The 17111-nt window shown below is 40.6% G+C and overlaps 1 protein-coding gene across 4 annotated transcripts in view; it reads right to left on the bottom strand.

Annotated features, from left to right (window-relative positions):
• Positions 1 to 17111, bottom strand: part of sash1a (SAM and SH3 domain containing 1a) — a 372472-nt gene that overhangs the window by 251043 nt on the left and 104318 nt on the right. For 2 of the 4 annotated variants that reach the window (XM_041805176.1, XM_041805175.1), the window contains exon 1: positions 2855 to 3999. The exons of the other annotated variants lie outside the window; for them this stretch is intronic. In XM_041805176.1, coding sequence (XP_041661110.1) covers positions 2855 to 3358 — 504 coding nt within the window. In that variant the 5' untranslated portion in view covers positions 3359 to 3999. Of the gene's footprint in view, positions 1 to 2854; positions 4000 to 17111 lie in introns of those variants that run through there. 4 annotated transcript variants of the gene reach the window in all.

Genomic DNA, 17111 nt, shown 5'->3' on the forward strand with positions numbered 1-17111 from the left:
TCGACACAGGGCTGCAATCACTCCCCAGCTGGGCGCTCCTCTTCATTTACTACCCCTGCCTTTAACGGCCCGCTGCCCATTCATCACAGCAAAGAACACCCTGGCTTATATGCTCGTGGGCCTTGTTGATCCACCCACGCTGAATGCTCAGGCGAGTCACTGGACAGGTGAGGTCAGGGTAGATTAATAATCAGAGTGTAAATCTTTCTCTCCCCCTTGTAGGAAATCACGGGAAGGTTTGAAAGCTCCTCAGGATCTCCTCTGCGGATCAATATGCTGGAACTTCATCACCATCATTCAGTGAGACAGAAAGCCCTCACTTCTTCTGCAGAGTGCAGCAGGGACGCAAATGTTTAGGGCATCACACCTGCATTTACCAAAGGTTCAACTGATAATATCGTGTTATGATGCTGAGAATGTCAGCACAAATATGTGTCTGCACTTCATCTGAATGACAACTGGGACTAAATGATGGAGGATGCAGAGCAGGTGACATCCTCCCACTGTGCAACAACACCTCTTCAGACAGCAAAACAAACACTTCTGTAAACCTACCATCAGTCTGTTACATAAAGCAATTTCAGGTTATGCTTTCCTCAAATGTTAAAGATTTTCCTGACCAAGTCTGAATAGAGAGATTTGTAGATTCTTAAAGCTCATAACAGAAGCACTGAAGATCTTTAATTATTTTATTTGCCTGTATTTAACACTAGAATATTACAAATAAGGGGCATCTTTTCATCTGTACCTTGTGTACAGACATGTACTCTGACTCATATTGTTTTGAAGCAGACAGTGCAGTACAGCAAGATTTCTGAACTCAGATACTATAAAAGTAAAAATCTAATTAAACTGATACAAGTTTAGACCACAGGGACAACAATATAAGTCTTTGTATCCAATGTTGAGTTACTTCTTTTATCATTATCCAGCAGTTGTATGCATATGCAGTGTAGACCCTTGGTTCTCAACCAGTGGGTCAGGACCCAAAAGTCAATCCCAAAGCCATTTCTATTGGGTTGTGTGTGCCAAGAAAAAACATGGCACAAGGTCTATGATGTGCTTTTTTGAAGGCTATGGTTCCATCTTTTTGTTTCATAACATCTTTTGTTGCATCTCAAGTCCAAACCCTTCATTTTTCATTAAAAATGTTTGGTTATGATTGAAAATGTAATAAATTTGGGTTGCAATTTGTCACAAAGGAGGTGGTGGATGACCCTGATGCTAGCACTGGTTTAGACAGTGACCTCTCTCTTTACAGAAACTTTTAGTTGAAAAGGGACTTTTTTGCCTTGACTGTAGAGACAGGAAAGTGGACAGATTTGGAAACTGGAATGAGAGTGTTGGGGAATGACATGCGGTGAAAGAGCAACAGGCCGGACTTGAACCTTGCGTGCAACATAACCACTAGGCTATTTGTGCCCCAGTTGAAAAAGGACTTGAGTCAGGACCACTTTGTCAAGAAACACGCATGATTTGCAACAATAAATATTTCTTTATTAGCAGTGACTAATTAGGACTGATTGTTGGTATTTACATTTGGTGGTGTTGCTGTTCTAGGATCCCCATGCCCTACTACAAGCCTGGAAAGTATAAAGCAGGAATAGAACATGTTCCTGCTCTTCCTGTGCCAATAAAGAAAGCATAAGGTAAAGACAGAAGCAGCAAAAACCCAGAGCAGAGCGGGCATCAGTGACAGGAGAATGGCACTGACTATGTTGGAAACAGAATGAAGGAGGAGCTGGGGTGGAGGAGGGTTGCAAAGGCAGCTTGACAAGAGAAGCAGAGAGTAGTCAGGCAAGAGCAGTTTAAATAAGGCAGCATGAGAGTGATTAGCCAATAGCGTGCTTACGATGAATCAGCTGGCTGTCACCTTGAGTGAGATGAGAGTGGGCTTGAGTGAGATCAGCTGATCCTAAATTATGGCAGCACTCAACTCTGTGAACTAACGCTATATGCTGAATTAGTGGTTCTGAGCTGGTCTTGCCTCAGGACACACCCTCACCTTCTTAATGACTAATTGCAACCCAGATTTCACCAAATTTATAACCACTCAAATTTATTTTAAAAAACTGTTGCAGGTTGGACCTTAGATGATACAAAGCATGTGACTAAGCACAGAATGGGCAAAAAAACATATCTAAAATGTGTATCACTACAGAGGACCTTTTAATATTTTTTAAAATTCTGTTTTCCTTTGATAGCATGCACATTTTGGTGATTTTTTTTTTCCGTCAAGATCTCACACAATTATCACAGAGAAGCAGCTTTTTAATCCAAGGACAGTAAGGCAAATAGGTCATAAACTTGTAAGGTTAAAAAATACTCAATGTCACAACAAAACAGAGTAAAATAATATAAAGGCTATGCATGCTTTTGGCTGTTGCACATCACAGACTATTTGCCACATTTTTATCTTAGGCACTCATTCAGGACCCATAAAAAAGATCCACTTTTAGGTCCTGAATACCACTATGTAGAAAAATGACACTGCTGTACTTTCATTTTGCCTAGTCATGAGACTTTTTTGGAGTGTCTAGTTTATGATACCAGCTTTTGTTCAGTTATTTTCTGGGACAAATACTGCTTGGGTCCACTGAAAGGGTTCATTTAAGCATCTTAACTTTTTTTGTTTAAAGTATTCTAGGATCATTTTTCACCAAATAAACTGCAAGCATCAAAGATCAAAGAAGCTCAGATATCAGAGCATAAATCCTGCATATTTGGATTATATTGCAGTATTAAACATGATACATTTAGTAGCGTGGCGTCATTCATTGTTTACATTCAGGACTTGATCCAGGTGATGCTCTCAGTGTGGTGTGACCTGCATCTTTCTGGGTCTTCTTCTTACCTTATTAGAGTATGGCGGCTTGGCCAGGTTGATGCCATCTCTGATGAGCTTATCCCTGATCATGATCTTCAGCTTCAGCTTGGGGTAAACCACCAGCTCCCTCCTGTTGCCAAGCGTCAGGTTCCTCTGCGCGCCCATGTACCCACCATTACGCCCCACGCGGTCACTGTTGTGCTCGGTCCAGGACTTGGATCCCCGCAGTCTGGACTCGTACTGGTCCACCATGTGGCTGGTGTAAATTTCGGCTGCGGGTGGCATGGGCTCCAGTGTGAAGTAAAGTCCACTGGCCGTCTCCTGGGCTTCCTCTTTCAGCCTCCTGACCGCGTCGTGGATCCTTTGCCGGTGGTGAGGGATGTACACGCCGATGGCATCCAGGTCCGGGTCTCCGATCTGTTTGCAAACCTCCAGATCGTCGTACCCGTTATCCACGAAGGACTCGACATACTGGGCGAGCTGGAGGGTCTTCAGCCACTCGTAGACGATGACAGGTCCGTTGCTGGTCATTTTGGCTGTTGCCTTGTCGGCTACAACTCGGAGAAAAGACGCTGAAGTGATGGTTACTCTCCCATTCAACCTTTCAGGCGCATCATAAGGTTCTTCATTAAACGTGCACTTTCGCTGGGTGCTGATAAAGTAGAGAAAACTGGATTACATACCCAAGGCTTGGTAATATCCCATACTGAATAATCCGTCTTGTTTTATTCCATAAATACAGCTTTAAGTGAATTAAACGCGTATCCTGGCACGGTTAGATGGCTGCAACACCTGTCAATATTTACGAATTTAAACACTTCAGATTCACTTCACAAATCCAAAATGTCCTTCCAGCATCAATTTCACCTCCCCTCTGTGTCTCAGTAATAATCCTTTAAACAAATAATAGCGCTGTTTCCTCAAACTATTGTCATTCAAATAACTGCTCAACCAGACTCCGTCTGTTACGCACGCCGTCTGCAAAACGTGTTCACGGATTATTCTCCTTCCTGAAAGTCTTAGGAATCCCAACACGGCAGCACTTTGAAGAATTAAATCCAAATGAGCACGAATGGGCTTCAAAATGACAGAAATCTGCTCCAGAGCACTGACAGAAACAAAACAGTTCCGCGTCCGATCGCTCAGTCTACGCGTCCTCCAGCCGGCACATCACCAAAGTGGAGCTGCAGCCAGGAGCCAACATGCTCAGCGCCGCTGCTCCTCTGCCGTCCACGCCCCCCAAAAATCTCACATTTAAAAATAGTGATGCGACTCGCTTTTTCTTCCCCCCTCTCCTTCTAAACTTGTCACGCCGCCTTGAGTGCGCAGACTGACTCACAAGGTTTCCACAGACTTAGACAAAGTTGGAAAAATGGCGCACGTGCGTAAAAGCTGACGCGCAGCTCAAATTTATATCCTTGCAGCCGGTTTGTGTCACCTTATTATTATTGCCCTACGATGTGATTTCGTCCCTACCTCTCTCTCTCTCTCTCTCTCTCTCTCTCTCGGTGCCTCTCGCTCTTACACACACTCTCGCTCACTCATTCAGCATTTCCACGCTGTGGTTTCTCAGGACGCACGAGCTCCCTCTATGTGTGAGCCAGAGTACTGTGCATTCCCAGAGCTGATGTAATAGAAGAAACTGAGGAACTACATCCATCTATTCATTATCCATGTGATCAGACATTTCAGGCAGTTTCTTTTTGACTCCTGAAGTCTCCAACTGTGTGGATCAAATTGCACCGCAGGATGCAATCATCGTTAGTTTGAGACAAACTGTCTGGAAAGTGGCACAGGGAAATCACATTGCCTGAATAAGACCTGTCCACACCGTCCAAATGGGTGCCAAGACTAGCGGGTGCTGATGCATGCTTTATCAAATGTGAGCTGACAGCTTGTTAGGGGTCAGTTTGATACAATCACTATCTCGGCTCGAGCCCTCGAAGTGATTTGCCTCTGCCTATTATGACATGCGGCAGGGCTGGAGAACAAACACGTCAGGCAGAGGAAGGAGGATGAGGAGGAGTGGGGGAGCATATCAAACAGTTACCTTTCTTTGGAGAGATGAGGTGTCAGGAACATGCCAAAAAATGCATGTGAGGGTACTGGAGGAGGAGGTGCATGCTGGTGTTGACTCTTGATCATGCTCAGAGTCCAATCAGAGTTGACATTTTCTGTGATTGACCTGTCTGCTGCTGTGATTGTAATCACAAAAAGTGCTTTACTGTCCCTCGTACTTTGTAAGCACTCATATATAGAGTGGTTTAACTGACAGGAGCATGGGCATAGTTTGAAATGATACCTGAAAACATACACTTTAATTGGCATCGAAACTATAATATTCAGCCTCTTTATGGACAAATCAGCAAAATGGATCTTTTTACACTCCAATACCATCATACTGATCAATAAAAAGGCACATTTTGATAGTATAACATCTAAAAAAGTGTCAAAAAACAAAGATACAAGCTCTCTCCTGCATAGGATTAAATCTAACACAATCATGCCTTAAACATTCTACTGGGTAAAGATATGTCATTAGATCAGTTACAGGAGCAAGGGATTATGGGAGTGGAGTGACAGATGGGACAAGGAGACTGCTGCTCTGTGCAGTGGGTGGACTCGGGGAGTGTACCAGCAGTGCCAGGATTGCTACGTTTCCACTCTGCTGCCCCGGGGCCATGGGGAGCGACAGGCAGGAGCCAGGAGAGGCAAGGGTGGCAACCTGACAGGAGTGTAAGGCTAAGTGTTTGGAAATATACATGACTGATTGGACAGTTACCTCAATCATCTCTTTATCGAGAAATACTCATCATAGCATTGCAGGTGCACCTACTCTTTGATGACAGGGACTTTTATAAAAACATGACAAAATTACAGCTGGTTTGACAGTGATCCGGATCACTGTCTGGATCCAGGAATTTTTTAAAGGATTCTTTACTATTGGTAGATAGGGCTAATGGCGGAGGGCTGCACTCCCTGAGTGCTTTTCTAGTTTACATAAATTACATTAATAGAAATAGCTGATATACAGTTGATATCAATGGTAATTAAAAGTTGGTTTAAATATTTAGATTTCTAATGTAGCTTTAAATTTTGGAATATAAGTCACTTTAGTAATGATGCAGATGTTTTGGAGGTCTCCCAGAGGGAAAAGGTTTAGACTATTGTCCAGTAAGATGAGTTTTCATTGTGTTCAGCAAAGTCCACCAATTGTTGAGGCTGACAACTTGAGCTGCACTAAATTCACCCTAGACACGTGTCATTATCCATTCACTCGATAATTATTCTCCTGATTGGTGGTCTCTTTAGAACACAAGATTTCCAGTCTCTCCCTCTGCTCTGCCATTGGCAGCTCTGTTCTGGAACAGTACTACGCCCTTGCTTTCAATCCCACCACCTTAGCATCTAGCTGTGTGCTCTGATAACTATCATCACTCCTCAAATTCTGCATGAAATGTACATTAAATCTGCAGGAGGTACTGAGGTCAGAGCCCAGATGATGACAACAAATATGTTCTGCTATTGCAAGAAAAGTTTTAACCCTTACAAGTACAGCGCCTATAAAACCCTTCAACCCTTCGGATGTTCTACACTTTAATTGATTTTATAAATCAATTACGGTTTATGTCATTTGAAAAAAAACCCTCTTAAATGTCAATTAAAAACAGCTGTCTTCAAAGTAATGTCAATAAAACAAAAACATGTAATGTAAATTAAGCGATTGCATAAATATTCACCCCTTTTAAAGTGACAGACCTGATTCAATGGAGTTCCAGACAACTGGTGTCAACTGTCTCACAGTTAGTGAAACCACAATCCCCTGAGTGCAGTGAATGTGTCTTAAGTGGCTGTAGTGTAAAGACACTGGTTGATCAGAATTCCTTGCTACCACTACACCATGGAGACAAAAGAACACTCCAAGCAACTCAGGGAGAAGGTTATTGAAAAGTATAAGTAAGCAGAGTGATACAAACAAATTTCCATGGCACTGAGCATCCATCATCAAGAAATTAAAGGAATATAGCTTGTGAGTAAATCTGCCTAGATCAGGCCGTCCTGACAAACTGAGGGACCACAAGGCCACCAAGACACCTATGACTGTCCTGAAGGAGTTACAAGCTTCAGCAGATGAAATGGGAGAGACTCTGCATACAACAGCTGTTGCCTGGGTTCTTCAACAGTCAAAGCTTTATGTGACTGGCAAAGAGTAAGGCACTGTTGAAGAACTCATAAAGAACTCAGAGTTTGCCAAAAGGCATGTGGGAGACTCCATGGTCAACTGGGAGAAAGTTCTTTAACCTGATGAGACAACAAGGTGAATGTTCTGGAATGGCAGAGACAAAGCCCAGACCTCAGTCTAACAGAGACTTTGTGACTGGACTTGAAGAGGGCTGTTCACGCCTGATCCCTTTGCACCCTGACAGAGCTTGAGCAGTTTTGCAAAGAAGAATGGAGTCAAATTGCAGTGTCCAGATGTGCAAGCCTGATGGAGATCTATCCACACAGACTCAGTGATGTGATTGCAGTCAAAGGTGCATCTACTAAATACTGACTTGAAGGGGTTGAATATTTATGTAGTCACTTATTTTACATGACATTTTTATTTGACATTTATTTTTAAAAACCTTTTTTCACTTTGACATTAAGGGCTTTTTTATTTTTCAAAAAAGCCAAATCACACTGACCATTAATGATTTATAAAATCAATAAAAGGATACAAAAAAAATCCTTTTTATTGGCACTGTAGAAGTTGCCAGACTGAGCACGCCATTTCTGTGCCACTGTGTTGCTCTTTTGGTCGTAATTGATTTCATCATATGAAGTTTTTAATCCTGCTGGTGAACTGTATGTTAGTTGAGCCCTCAGCCTACAGTTTCATTGATAATTGTGAAAAATAAACTTGCAGCCTGTGTCACACTGTTTACCTCTGACGGTCACGTTTTGTCGTTGAGAAAGGAATCCTTTCAATTAACCTGGTGCTCCACACAGTTTATTTTCTAAACAGCACAATGCTGCTTTCTTGAAATGCAAGACTATGACTGAACGAGGAAGAAAAGCTGTTAAAAAGACCTGGTTTGCATTACTATATATCATATGATGTTGTGAGCAGTAAAACAGATACACATGAATTTTCACCAGCATCAGGTTGTGACAGCATGTATCAGTATTTGATAAAGAAAAACAGTGGCACCTGAATATTGGATGCAGCCAAATTGTAAGATAAATAAAGTATTTAGTGTGTCTTTTACAACATATTTTACAACAAATGGATCTGTTAAGAACATATAATATTACTAGGAATAGGAGAGTACATTCTTGCTTCCCACTTACTCCATCTCTTTTTGGCAAAGGCTGAGTTTATTAATAATTGGACTTCATTCAGATCAGCAGAGAATGGAGCCGCACGGATGTGGGTAACTTTGTATAACGGTTAAAAGGTAGTAGTGGATGGTAGTGCCCATCTTGTTAATTTTTGATCCTAGTATACTCATGCTGAGAGGTGCTTTGTACAAAATAAGTGCAAATGACAGAAAGGGAATTTTTAAAGTTTCAAAAAGATTGGCCTGACTTTATAGTCGCTGAAGATTAACACACATTTTCAGCTTCTCTCTTCCATTGATCATGATGACAACTCCAGGCTGGTAGTGCTCCTTTAGTGCAAAAATGTTCAAATAAAGTTGGAAATGTGTCGGCTCTTATTTGAATCCAGTGATGCTTTCTAATGTCAGGTCCAAAAAATATAGAAAATGAGGGGATTTATGAAGTTAGTTAGAACTGATCGAAATGAGTAAATCTAAATCCAAACTTCTGCATATTTTTCTGTTGATAAGCTGAGCTATGTTACACATCCTTAACATCATATTCTATTTAATGCAGCTCTTGTAAATAAGATAGATTTCAGACCAGTGCAACTGCTTCATTTAAGTGCACTGTCATATTTTGTGAGTTGATACTGAACTGTATCATTGCTTTATAGTAGCATAAAAAGGCGGTCTATGCCCATTTAGAGCAACGGAGCCATTGCTCTTCCCACTGAGTGAGCGATATTGCCCCGGAGCCAGGAGGACTGCTGCCACATCAATAACCCCTCAATAAGCATCCCTTAATAAAATCTGAAATGGGCAGCCTGGGGCAGAAGCACGGCTAAATATGAATATGTGGCAGTAAGAGTGCACATTAGAAGTGAATCTAGTGAATATGTATGGTGTGCTTTGACTGTGTTGATTGAAAGAGTGTGACTGCAGCAGGTTGAGCGAAGAAAAGCTCTAGTAGACACAGCTGGAAGGTGAGAGGGTAGAGATGCAGCCTGACAGACACAATAGTAGCTCTGCTTGACAGCGAGGCTCTTTCTATGCAAATAGTTTAGTGCTGTTTCTCTCAGAGAAGGAAGACCTTCGTGTTAGAAGGTGGCAATTTTTGTTGTGTGGAATTTTAGGCTCGCTTTGGCTTCAGACATCTATGTTGCACCTTTCAAGACCTCAATTTTAAAAGCCTCTCAAGCAGGGAATGGCTTCTGTCCACCCAGATGCAGAGGCACCATGAAGGTCATGGATGTTGCTTTCTAGGTCGAAGCTTTGGTGTGTGGCTCTCTGTCAGCCCCTGATAGATATGTAGACTCTTCTGCTGAGGTGGATATAGAAAACACCAGTCATACTTCATGCTTTGAATTGAATGTGGTTCTGCGGTGGAGATATGGTTAACCATGTCAGCTTTTTCCAGACACCATTCCTGCAAAGATTTACAGTTAGTTTTTTCATGCTGCCAACGCACAGTTAAACACAAATGACGGATTTCAACATGGAAATTATCCCATATATAACAGAAAATAGCAACAATAAACATTTTTCTAATGCTAACTCGGCAGATTTGTGGTTCTGCCTTGTCAAGTCTTCAAATCTGTTTTTTCTCCCTTCTCTTTCCGTTACAGATTTAAGGTTTGGCAGATGATTCTTCAGGAGGAGCCAAGACTAAAGGAGTAAGTTGGTGATTGCCTCTGATTGCTGTATATCACATTTGGCTTCATCCGATAGATGTCCGTGGATAACAAGAGTTTCTCATGACAAAGAACTCTTAGAAGAGTATATACAAACACAATTGTATGTAAAATTTGAAAGCAGGAGAAAAACTAAACCTTATTACTCACTGTTGTGTTGTGAACCCCACTCAGATCTGCAGTACAGACACATTTTTATTGTCTTGGGATGCAATTAAGAGCAAGCTCCAAAGACTTTTCTTTCCACATTTAAAAACAAAGCAGCTTTCACTGGAGATTTTTGGTCAGGAGCATCCAGCAGATTCCTTCGCAGCCCTCGGGAATCCTCACTGGAGAAAGAGGGGAAGGGCTTGATCTGTCTTTATGCGCTTTTAATTACAAGCGTCTGGCTAGGCTGCAACCTCTAGAGACCTGAGGTGAAGTGAGCACGTCAGGCCCGGCTGGCAGCTCAATATCCCCCCCAAACATCCCAGAGAGGGAGGGTGGCAACTCGGGGTTAATGCAGGGGATCGCATGTCTAAGCATATCAGCCCCTGACACCTGCCAATCACCACAATAGAACCTGTCAGAGAAGGCAACAGGTCAGTTTTATGTGTTAGCATTCCCACAGGAGCAATAAAAGTGATGCCATCAATCAAACCAACCCTGTGAGTTGCAGAGAGAGCTAACTTTTCAGTTCTCATGAGCTCTGCTTCAATAAGAGGCACTGCTAGAGATGGATGGATCTCCAATCAAACAGTCATGGTGATCAGTCTGTGGGCAGTAATAATGAATGTGTGCTGGATCAGTGCATTGATGCTAGCGTCCTGGCTATCAGTTCCCTCATTTTGGAGCCGAAAAGTTTGCCCTGCTATATTGTTGGGTTCTTGTTAAAATTAGTTATTCATGCTACTTTTTAACCCATTAAACAGAGTTTCTACCCATGTTTCCACTTCTTTTTGCCTGTTTTTGCCACTTTCTGAAAATTTTTTGCCACATTTACCCATTTTTGCCTCTTTTGCCCCTATTTGGGTGATTGTAGACGATTTTTGGCTAATTCTATGTCCTTAAACCCATTGTCTTGATTTTTCTTGCCCTATTTTCCCAATTTTAACCCATCTCTTGCCACTTTTTGCCAATTTTTAACCATTTTTTTTGCCATTATATGGCCATTTATAACCCATCTTTTGCCACTTTTTGTCACGTCTTTTAGAACATTTTTGCCAAATTCAACCCAGTGTCACCCCTTTTGCCACTATTTCACCAATTGTCTCCCTTTTTTTTTGTCAATTCTCTTTCCACTTGCCAGTTCTTTTAGCTACTTTTAACCCTTTTTGGCTGTTTTTTCCCTTTGATTTCAAATGGTTTTGCCACTCTAAACCCATTTATTGCCAATTCTTTTGCCTATTTTTTAAAATCATGTTTAACTCTTTTTTTGCCATTGTCAGGCAAATTTTAACCCCTTATTTTACCACTTTTTTTGTTACTTTTATCCTATTTTTGCTGTTGTTTTCCATTTTTTTCCGCCTGCTTTTTAACCATTTTTGCCCCTTCTTTTGAATCTTTTTTTGCCACAATCAACCCATTTCCGCCTCTTTTGTCACCATTTTGCCAATTTTATTCCAGTTTTGCTGATTTTTGCCCAGTTTTGCCACTTCATCTAATTCATGCCTCTTTTTTCACCCATTTTATTTTTGTCTCTTTTCACAATTATTCAGTTATTTTGCTTTATAATCTGGCATCCTGATGTTTGTGCACATAATAACCTAGTCATGAAGTTGACATCACTCTCCTGATCATTTAGGTCAGTGTGCCCATCCACATTGTTAATATTACCAATGAAAAGGTAATTATGTTTTACAAGGTTAACATTTTTAAGAAGGCAATATTGTACCAAAGTATAACTAAGTAAAACTTATTTTTGGTTGCTTTGATAAGAGTGGTTATTATTCAGGTTAAAAATAGAATATAGTAATCAAAGCTCAACTTAACAATGGCCCATGATTTGGCTGACCTCCATGGGCCCCCAGTATGGCTGGGCCCCTGATAACGCTCCCCTTTATCCCCTCTTATGGGCGACCTTGGTGATTACCTCCAGTGGAACACATAGGTTGATGGAGTTCAAACTTCTGTTTAAATCAGTTCCTAACTCCTGCAACTTGGACCATGCTTCATTTTTATTGTCAGCTCCAGAACAGGACTAGAAGGAGCCTCGCAGCAATGAATACTTAAAACAGACAACGAAAGTGCAGAACAGAACACATCTTTTGTGTAGCACAGAAAGTCTTTGGCATCCAGTTTTATCCCCTCACTACCTGATTATAAACTAGCAGTATACATTTATAGCTGAAAGCTCTCAAAAAAGGAAGCACATAAAAGAGATGGAGTTTGTGCAAAGAGACGCACTACAATAAAGACATTGCTAATTAAAATCACTGGTGGTACAAAGCAGTTAAAATTAATTGTATTTATTGTGCTGGGAATTAAAAACTCACATGGCAGGCTAATGACCTGAAAACAGGCAAACGGCCTTCATAGCAGGCAATAAATTCATTTTCTTTAAATGGGTCAGACTGCCTTCAAATCATAAATACTTGCAGTGGGCTTCTTTGTGTTGAAATGAGTCGAAAACAGAAGTCAGAAAAATGCAAAAGCTGAGGAAGAAACCAAGCCGGTGCTTTGTAGTCCTTAGCTGCTATCATGGAAAGCCAGGCTGTACCAAAGAGAGAATCATCAGGCAATATAACTCCCGTTATTGCCTTCGGCAGCGCTTTAATAAGACCCCGCTAACCTGTGACCCCAGTGTGCAGCAGCAGAGGTGGTTGGAGGAGAGATTTGGTGGCTCAAAGGGCAACACATCGCCCACAGGATTTGCCACTTAATTCCCAGTGAGCTGCCATTACGGTGAACCAGAGTCCATGTAATTAGTATGGACGGCCATGCAGCGACCAAGTACAGCAGTGTAAGTGGATTATGTATGTATGCAAATTTTTGACACATGGCCACCGGCAGTTTCAGACATGCAAGTGTGAGTATAGTGATATATAATGCTTAAATGTGTGTCACATTTTCCTACAGTAAATGGATGTTGGGTAAGTCATGCAGGGTAACCAAAACTGCAAATACGCAAAGAAAAGTAGTCTTATACAGTTGTTAACAGTGACATGCAAGGAAGAAGTCTCTGTCTTTTACCCTTTTTGCTCTCTTTCTGATACACACACAAAACAATAACACTTGCATGTACAGAACCTGGATCTGGAGAAGATGGCAAGATAAGTTGGTTTGTAGTGACCAAATGTAGTGGGAAATACATGGTGCAACCATAAAGACATTAGAATATAAATATTCCAATCATTTTTGTTTTAATCTTGATGATTATGGCTTACAGCTCACAAATCAATAACCCATAATCTCAGAATATCATCAGTCCAGAAAAGGATTTATAAGACAGAAATGTGTAAGTCTTTATCATCAAGATTACAACAAAATATGCTAACCCCTGTGTTGCCCTGCAGCACCACAGTTTGAGACAGTTTTTCCAAAATGGTAACCACCATAGCAGGGATTAGGAATTCCATTTCATAAACCACCCAGTGACATCACTGAGACCACCTTCATGTTCAATTTCCTTCATCCTTTGTGCTTTTCCCCTGGAGTTTCAATTATTTTCATTTATTTCCCCATACAAAATGACAGTTCAAAATCTATTACCGTATGTCTAAGTGTTAAATGGCACATTTCTCTGTGATAAGACTAGTGTCAGCAGGCTAACGTACCCTGCAGAGTTGCTGGTTTAAACAACTTCCAAGTCGCTCAAGTTGTTGTGTTTTTGTGTGAATTTTTCTTAGCTGGTTCAGTGGAGACTGCAGTCTACTTTAGTACCATCAAATGTTGTAGATGTCAAGTAATAACCCGGAAAAAGAAATCTCTGAAACATGTAAATAGCAGTGGGAATCAAACAACGCTCTGTTAGCCTTATCATGGGGCCTTTAATTATGGGTAAAAGGATAACTCAGACGGGTCAAGGTCTGGCTAGAGACGGGCTTGAGGATTCTTTGACAGGATATATCGACTGAAGGCAATCCCAGCCTGCTGCCTCACCTCATGATCTACAGCTAAACTCGAAGCACTACTGCACCCAGAGGTATACGGTTTAACTGCTGAAGCGGGTGGCTAGCGTACAGATTGTTTCATTGCTTCAGATGTGTAATCAAATCCTGTGAGACAATAAAAGACAAGACGATGGAGACAGAGCGATGGGAAAATGGATTCCAGCTAGAAAAAGACATGTGAACTGATTTCAGTGTGATAGTCCCTGAGTGTGTGTGTGTTCATGTGTGTGTATAGACCTTTTTCTCGCTGAAGGGAAGGTTTCCAGCTGATGATAAATGAACCGTCATGTGACTTTAGAGAATGTTTTATAACAATCCCCACAGCAAAGCAGTGGTGCAGAAAGCCCAATTAATAAAGATTAGCTCTTTTTTCACAGGCCTTGTTCTCCTTCTTAATTAAAGCAAGGTGACTGAGAGTGAATGAACTATAGTACACATATGTGGAGCCATGCTTTTTTTTGACAGGGAGGAAAAAATAGATAAGAAGGAGAAACACTTCAATAATGATTGATAGCTAAAACAGAAAACAAGTCAAGGATCATTGGTAACTATTCCTTGATTCACAACTACAAATTCACCACTGAAAACAAGGTTGACAAAAAAAAGGAGATACTTAAGAACAGTTATAGTGCATGTTTGCTAATACTGGAATACTCATTAATAAAAGGTTATAATGTGGTGTTTGTTTTCAACTATGCAGACAGAGATGCATCACTGCAGCCTTGCCAAGCATTGGTTCAGTGTGTCAGCTGGGCAAGTCCATGACTTTTAGTTGTATCTGCATCACAGTCTTCTGAAAGTAACGTGGTCACTAATCAAACCGACAGGAGAGTAAAGTCCTCATGCAGAGGAAAATTCTGGAGAGATGAAGTGCAGACAGTATGTTCTACATCCCAGTTATTAGCCTGAGCTGAACAGGTGTCGCTATGGATTGCTTGATGTTAATGTTATGTTAGCTATCCATCTCATAATTAACATTATAGTAACCTCAAGTGTCGCCACAGTTGTAGTTTACATCCGACACATCAGGTATTCGGCCTGGTCTTTCTCATGTGCCCTCTAAAGTATCCTCCAGCAATGTGTAAAAAGTATTCACTCCCTTGAATGTTTTGCCCTTTTATTTATTTCATAAATCAATCATGGTCAATATAAATTGGCTTTTTGACAAAAAGGGTTTAATATCAGATTGAAAACACATTTCTACAAAGTAATATCAATTAAATAACATATGTAATTTAAAATATGTGACTGCATAAATATTCACCACCTTCAGGTCAGCATTTAGCAGATGACCTTCAGCACTGAGTCTGTGTGGATAGGTCTCAATCAGGCTTGCAAATCTGGACAGTGCAATTGTACTCCATTCTTCTTTGCTAAACTTCTCAAGCTCTGTCTGGTTGCACAGGGATCCACAACAGAACAGCCCTCTTCAAGTCCAGTCACAAATTCTCTATTGGATTGAGGTCTGGGCTTTGACTTGGGCACTCCAGAACATTCACCTTGTTGACTTTAAACCATCTCTGTGTAGCTTTTGCTGTATGCTTCATGTCATTGTCTTGCTGGAAAATATTTCTTCTCCCAAGCTGTAGTTTTCTTGCAGACTGAAATAGGTTGTCCAGGATCTTCCTATATATACTGCTGCATTCATTTTACCCTCTCCCTTTACAAGCCTTCCAGGGCTGGCTGCTGAGAAGCATCCCCACAGCATGATGCTCTCCCATCTCAGCTGCTGAAGCTTGTAACTCCTTCAGAGTAGTAGTTACTGTCTTGATGGCCTCTCTCCCTAGTCTCCGTCTTTCTTGCACAGTCACTCAGTTTGTGAGGACGGCCTGATCAAAGCAGATTAACACATGTGCTGTATTCCTTCCATTTCTTGATGATGGATTTAACTGAACTCTGAGGGATTTTCAGAGACTTGGAATTGTTTTTGTATCTATACCCTGAATTACACTTCTCAAAAATATTTTCCTTGAGTTACTTGGAGTGTTCTTTTGTCTTTATGGTTTAATGGTGGCCAGGAATACTATTTAACAGTGAGTGGACTTTCCTGACACAGGTTTCTTTATACTAGAGTCACTTTATGCAGTCACTTATTTTACATTGAATGTTTTTTTGTTCTATTGACATTAATTTATAGAAATCTGTTTTTACTTTGACATTAAACATGGTTTTTCATTATGTTTTATGGTCAAAAAGCCAAATTCTTTTGACCATGATTGATCTATGGAATCAATAAAAATGTAAAAATATGAAAATGTAAATTGATCATCCCTACCCAACATACTTTTTCAATGCCACATTTTTTAAACAATAAAATCTACATTATTTCTCTATACAATTAAATTCATACAGAATACTGGCAACATTACACCAACATGGTGCATGATTATTTTTTACAGTTCTCAATAATTGCACAGTCTTGTCTTTCTAGGGCTTCTATTTAGTTGATGTAAAATCAAATTATGTATTCAATTTGTTGATTTTCACTATTAAGTTAAAATTTGAAATCTTGTATTATGACAGCCTTATTAAATATGTATTAATTTGAATGGATGTCTTCAAATCAGATGAGAAGTTGAACATTGTCAATGTTTTTTTTTTTGTTTGTTTTTTTTTTAAATAAAACTGTCAACAGGCAAAAGTAACACTATCTCACTAGTGACAGTATACAAAGTAGAGGATCTGTAACTAAGCTGCAGGTCTACTCAAACTCAATTTCTCTACCTCAGGAGGAATTAAGACAAAGGAGCAATTAGACATGTCATCTCCAGAGCCTCACTTCAATAAATCTAGTCTCAAATGGAAGGGAAGAAAATGGCTGCAAGCCTGGGTTTGTTAACATGTTACATTAATGAATAGAGCTCTCAGCGTTTGACCTATCCAACAGGTCCTTAGGGTCGCTGTAATGGTATGATGTATTAGTGGAACACACACCATGCAGGACATGGGAAAACCCTCATTTCTAGACAAAGGATGATTGTTGGATGAAATAACTGAATGTGTGATTGGAATAATTGAATGAAATCACTGCCATCTGAGAATGATCCTTAATTCTCCACACAGGCACACACAGGACAAGAGAGCAGAGGTGAAGAAAATGGGTTCACGAAAACAAGGTTCAGTGGTTCTATTCGTCTCTGCAGTGCCACAGAATAGACAAATTCAAAGAATAACGGTTCATTTTTCATCAGAGGTC

The sequence above is a fragment of the Cheilinus undulatus genome, linkage group 14 (genome assembly GCF_018320785.1).
Source record: "Cheilinus undulatus linkage group 14, ASM1832078v1, whole genome shotgun sequence".
Classification (NCBI taxonomy): Eukaryota; Metazoa; Chordata; class Actinopteri; order Labriformes; family Labridae; genus Cheilinus; species Cheilinus undulatus.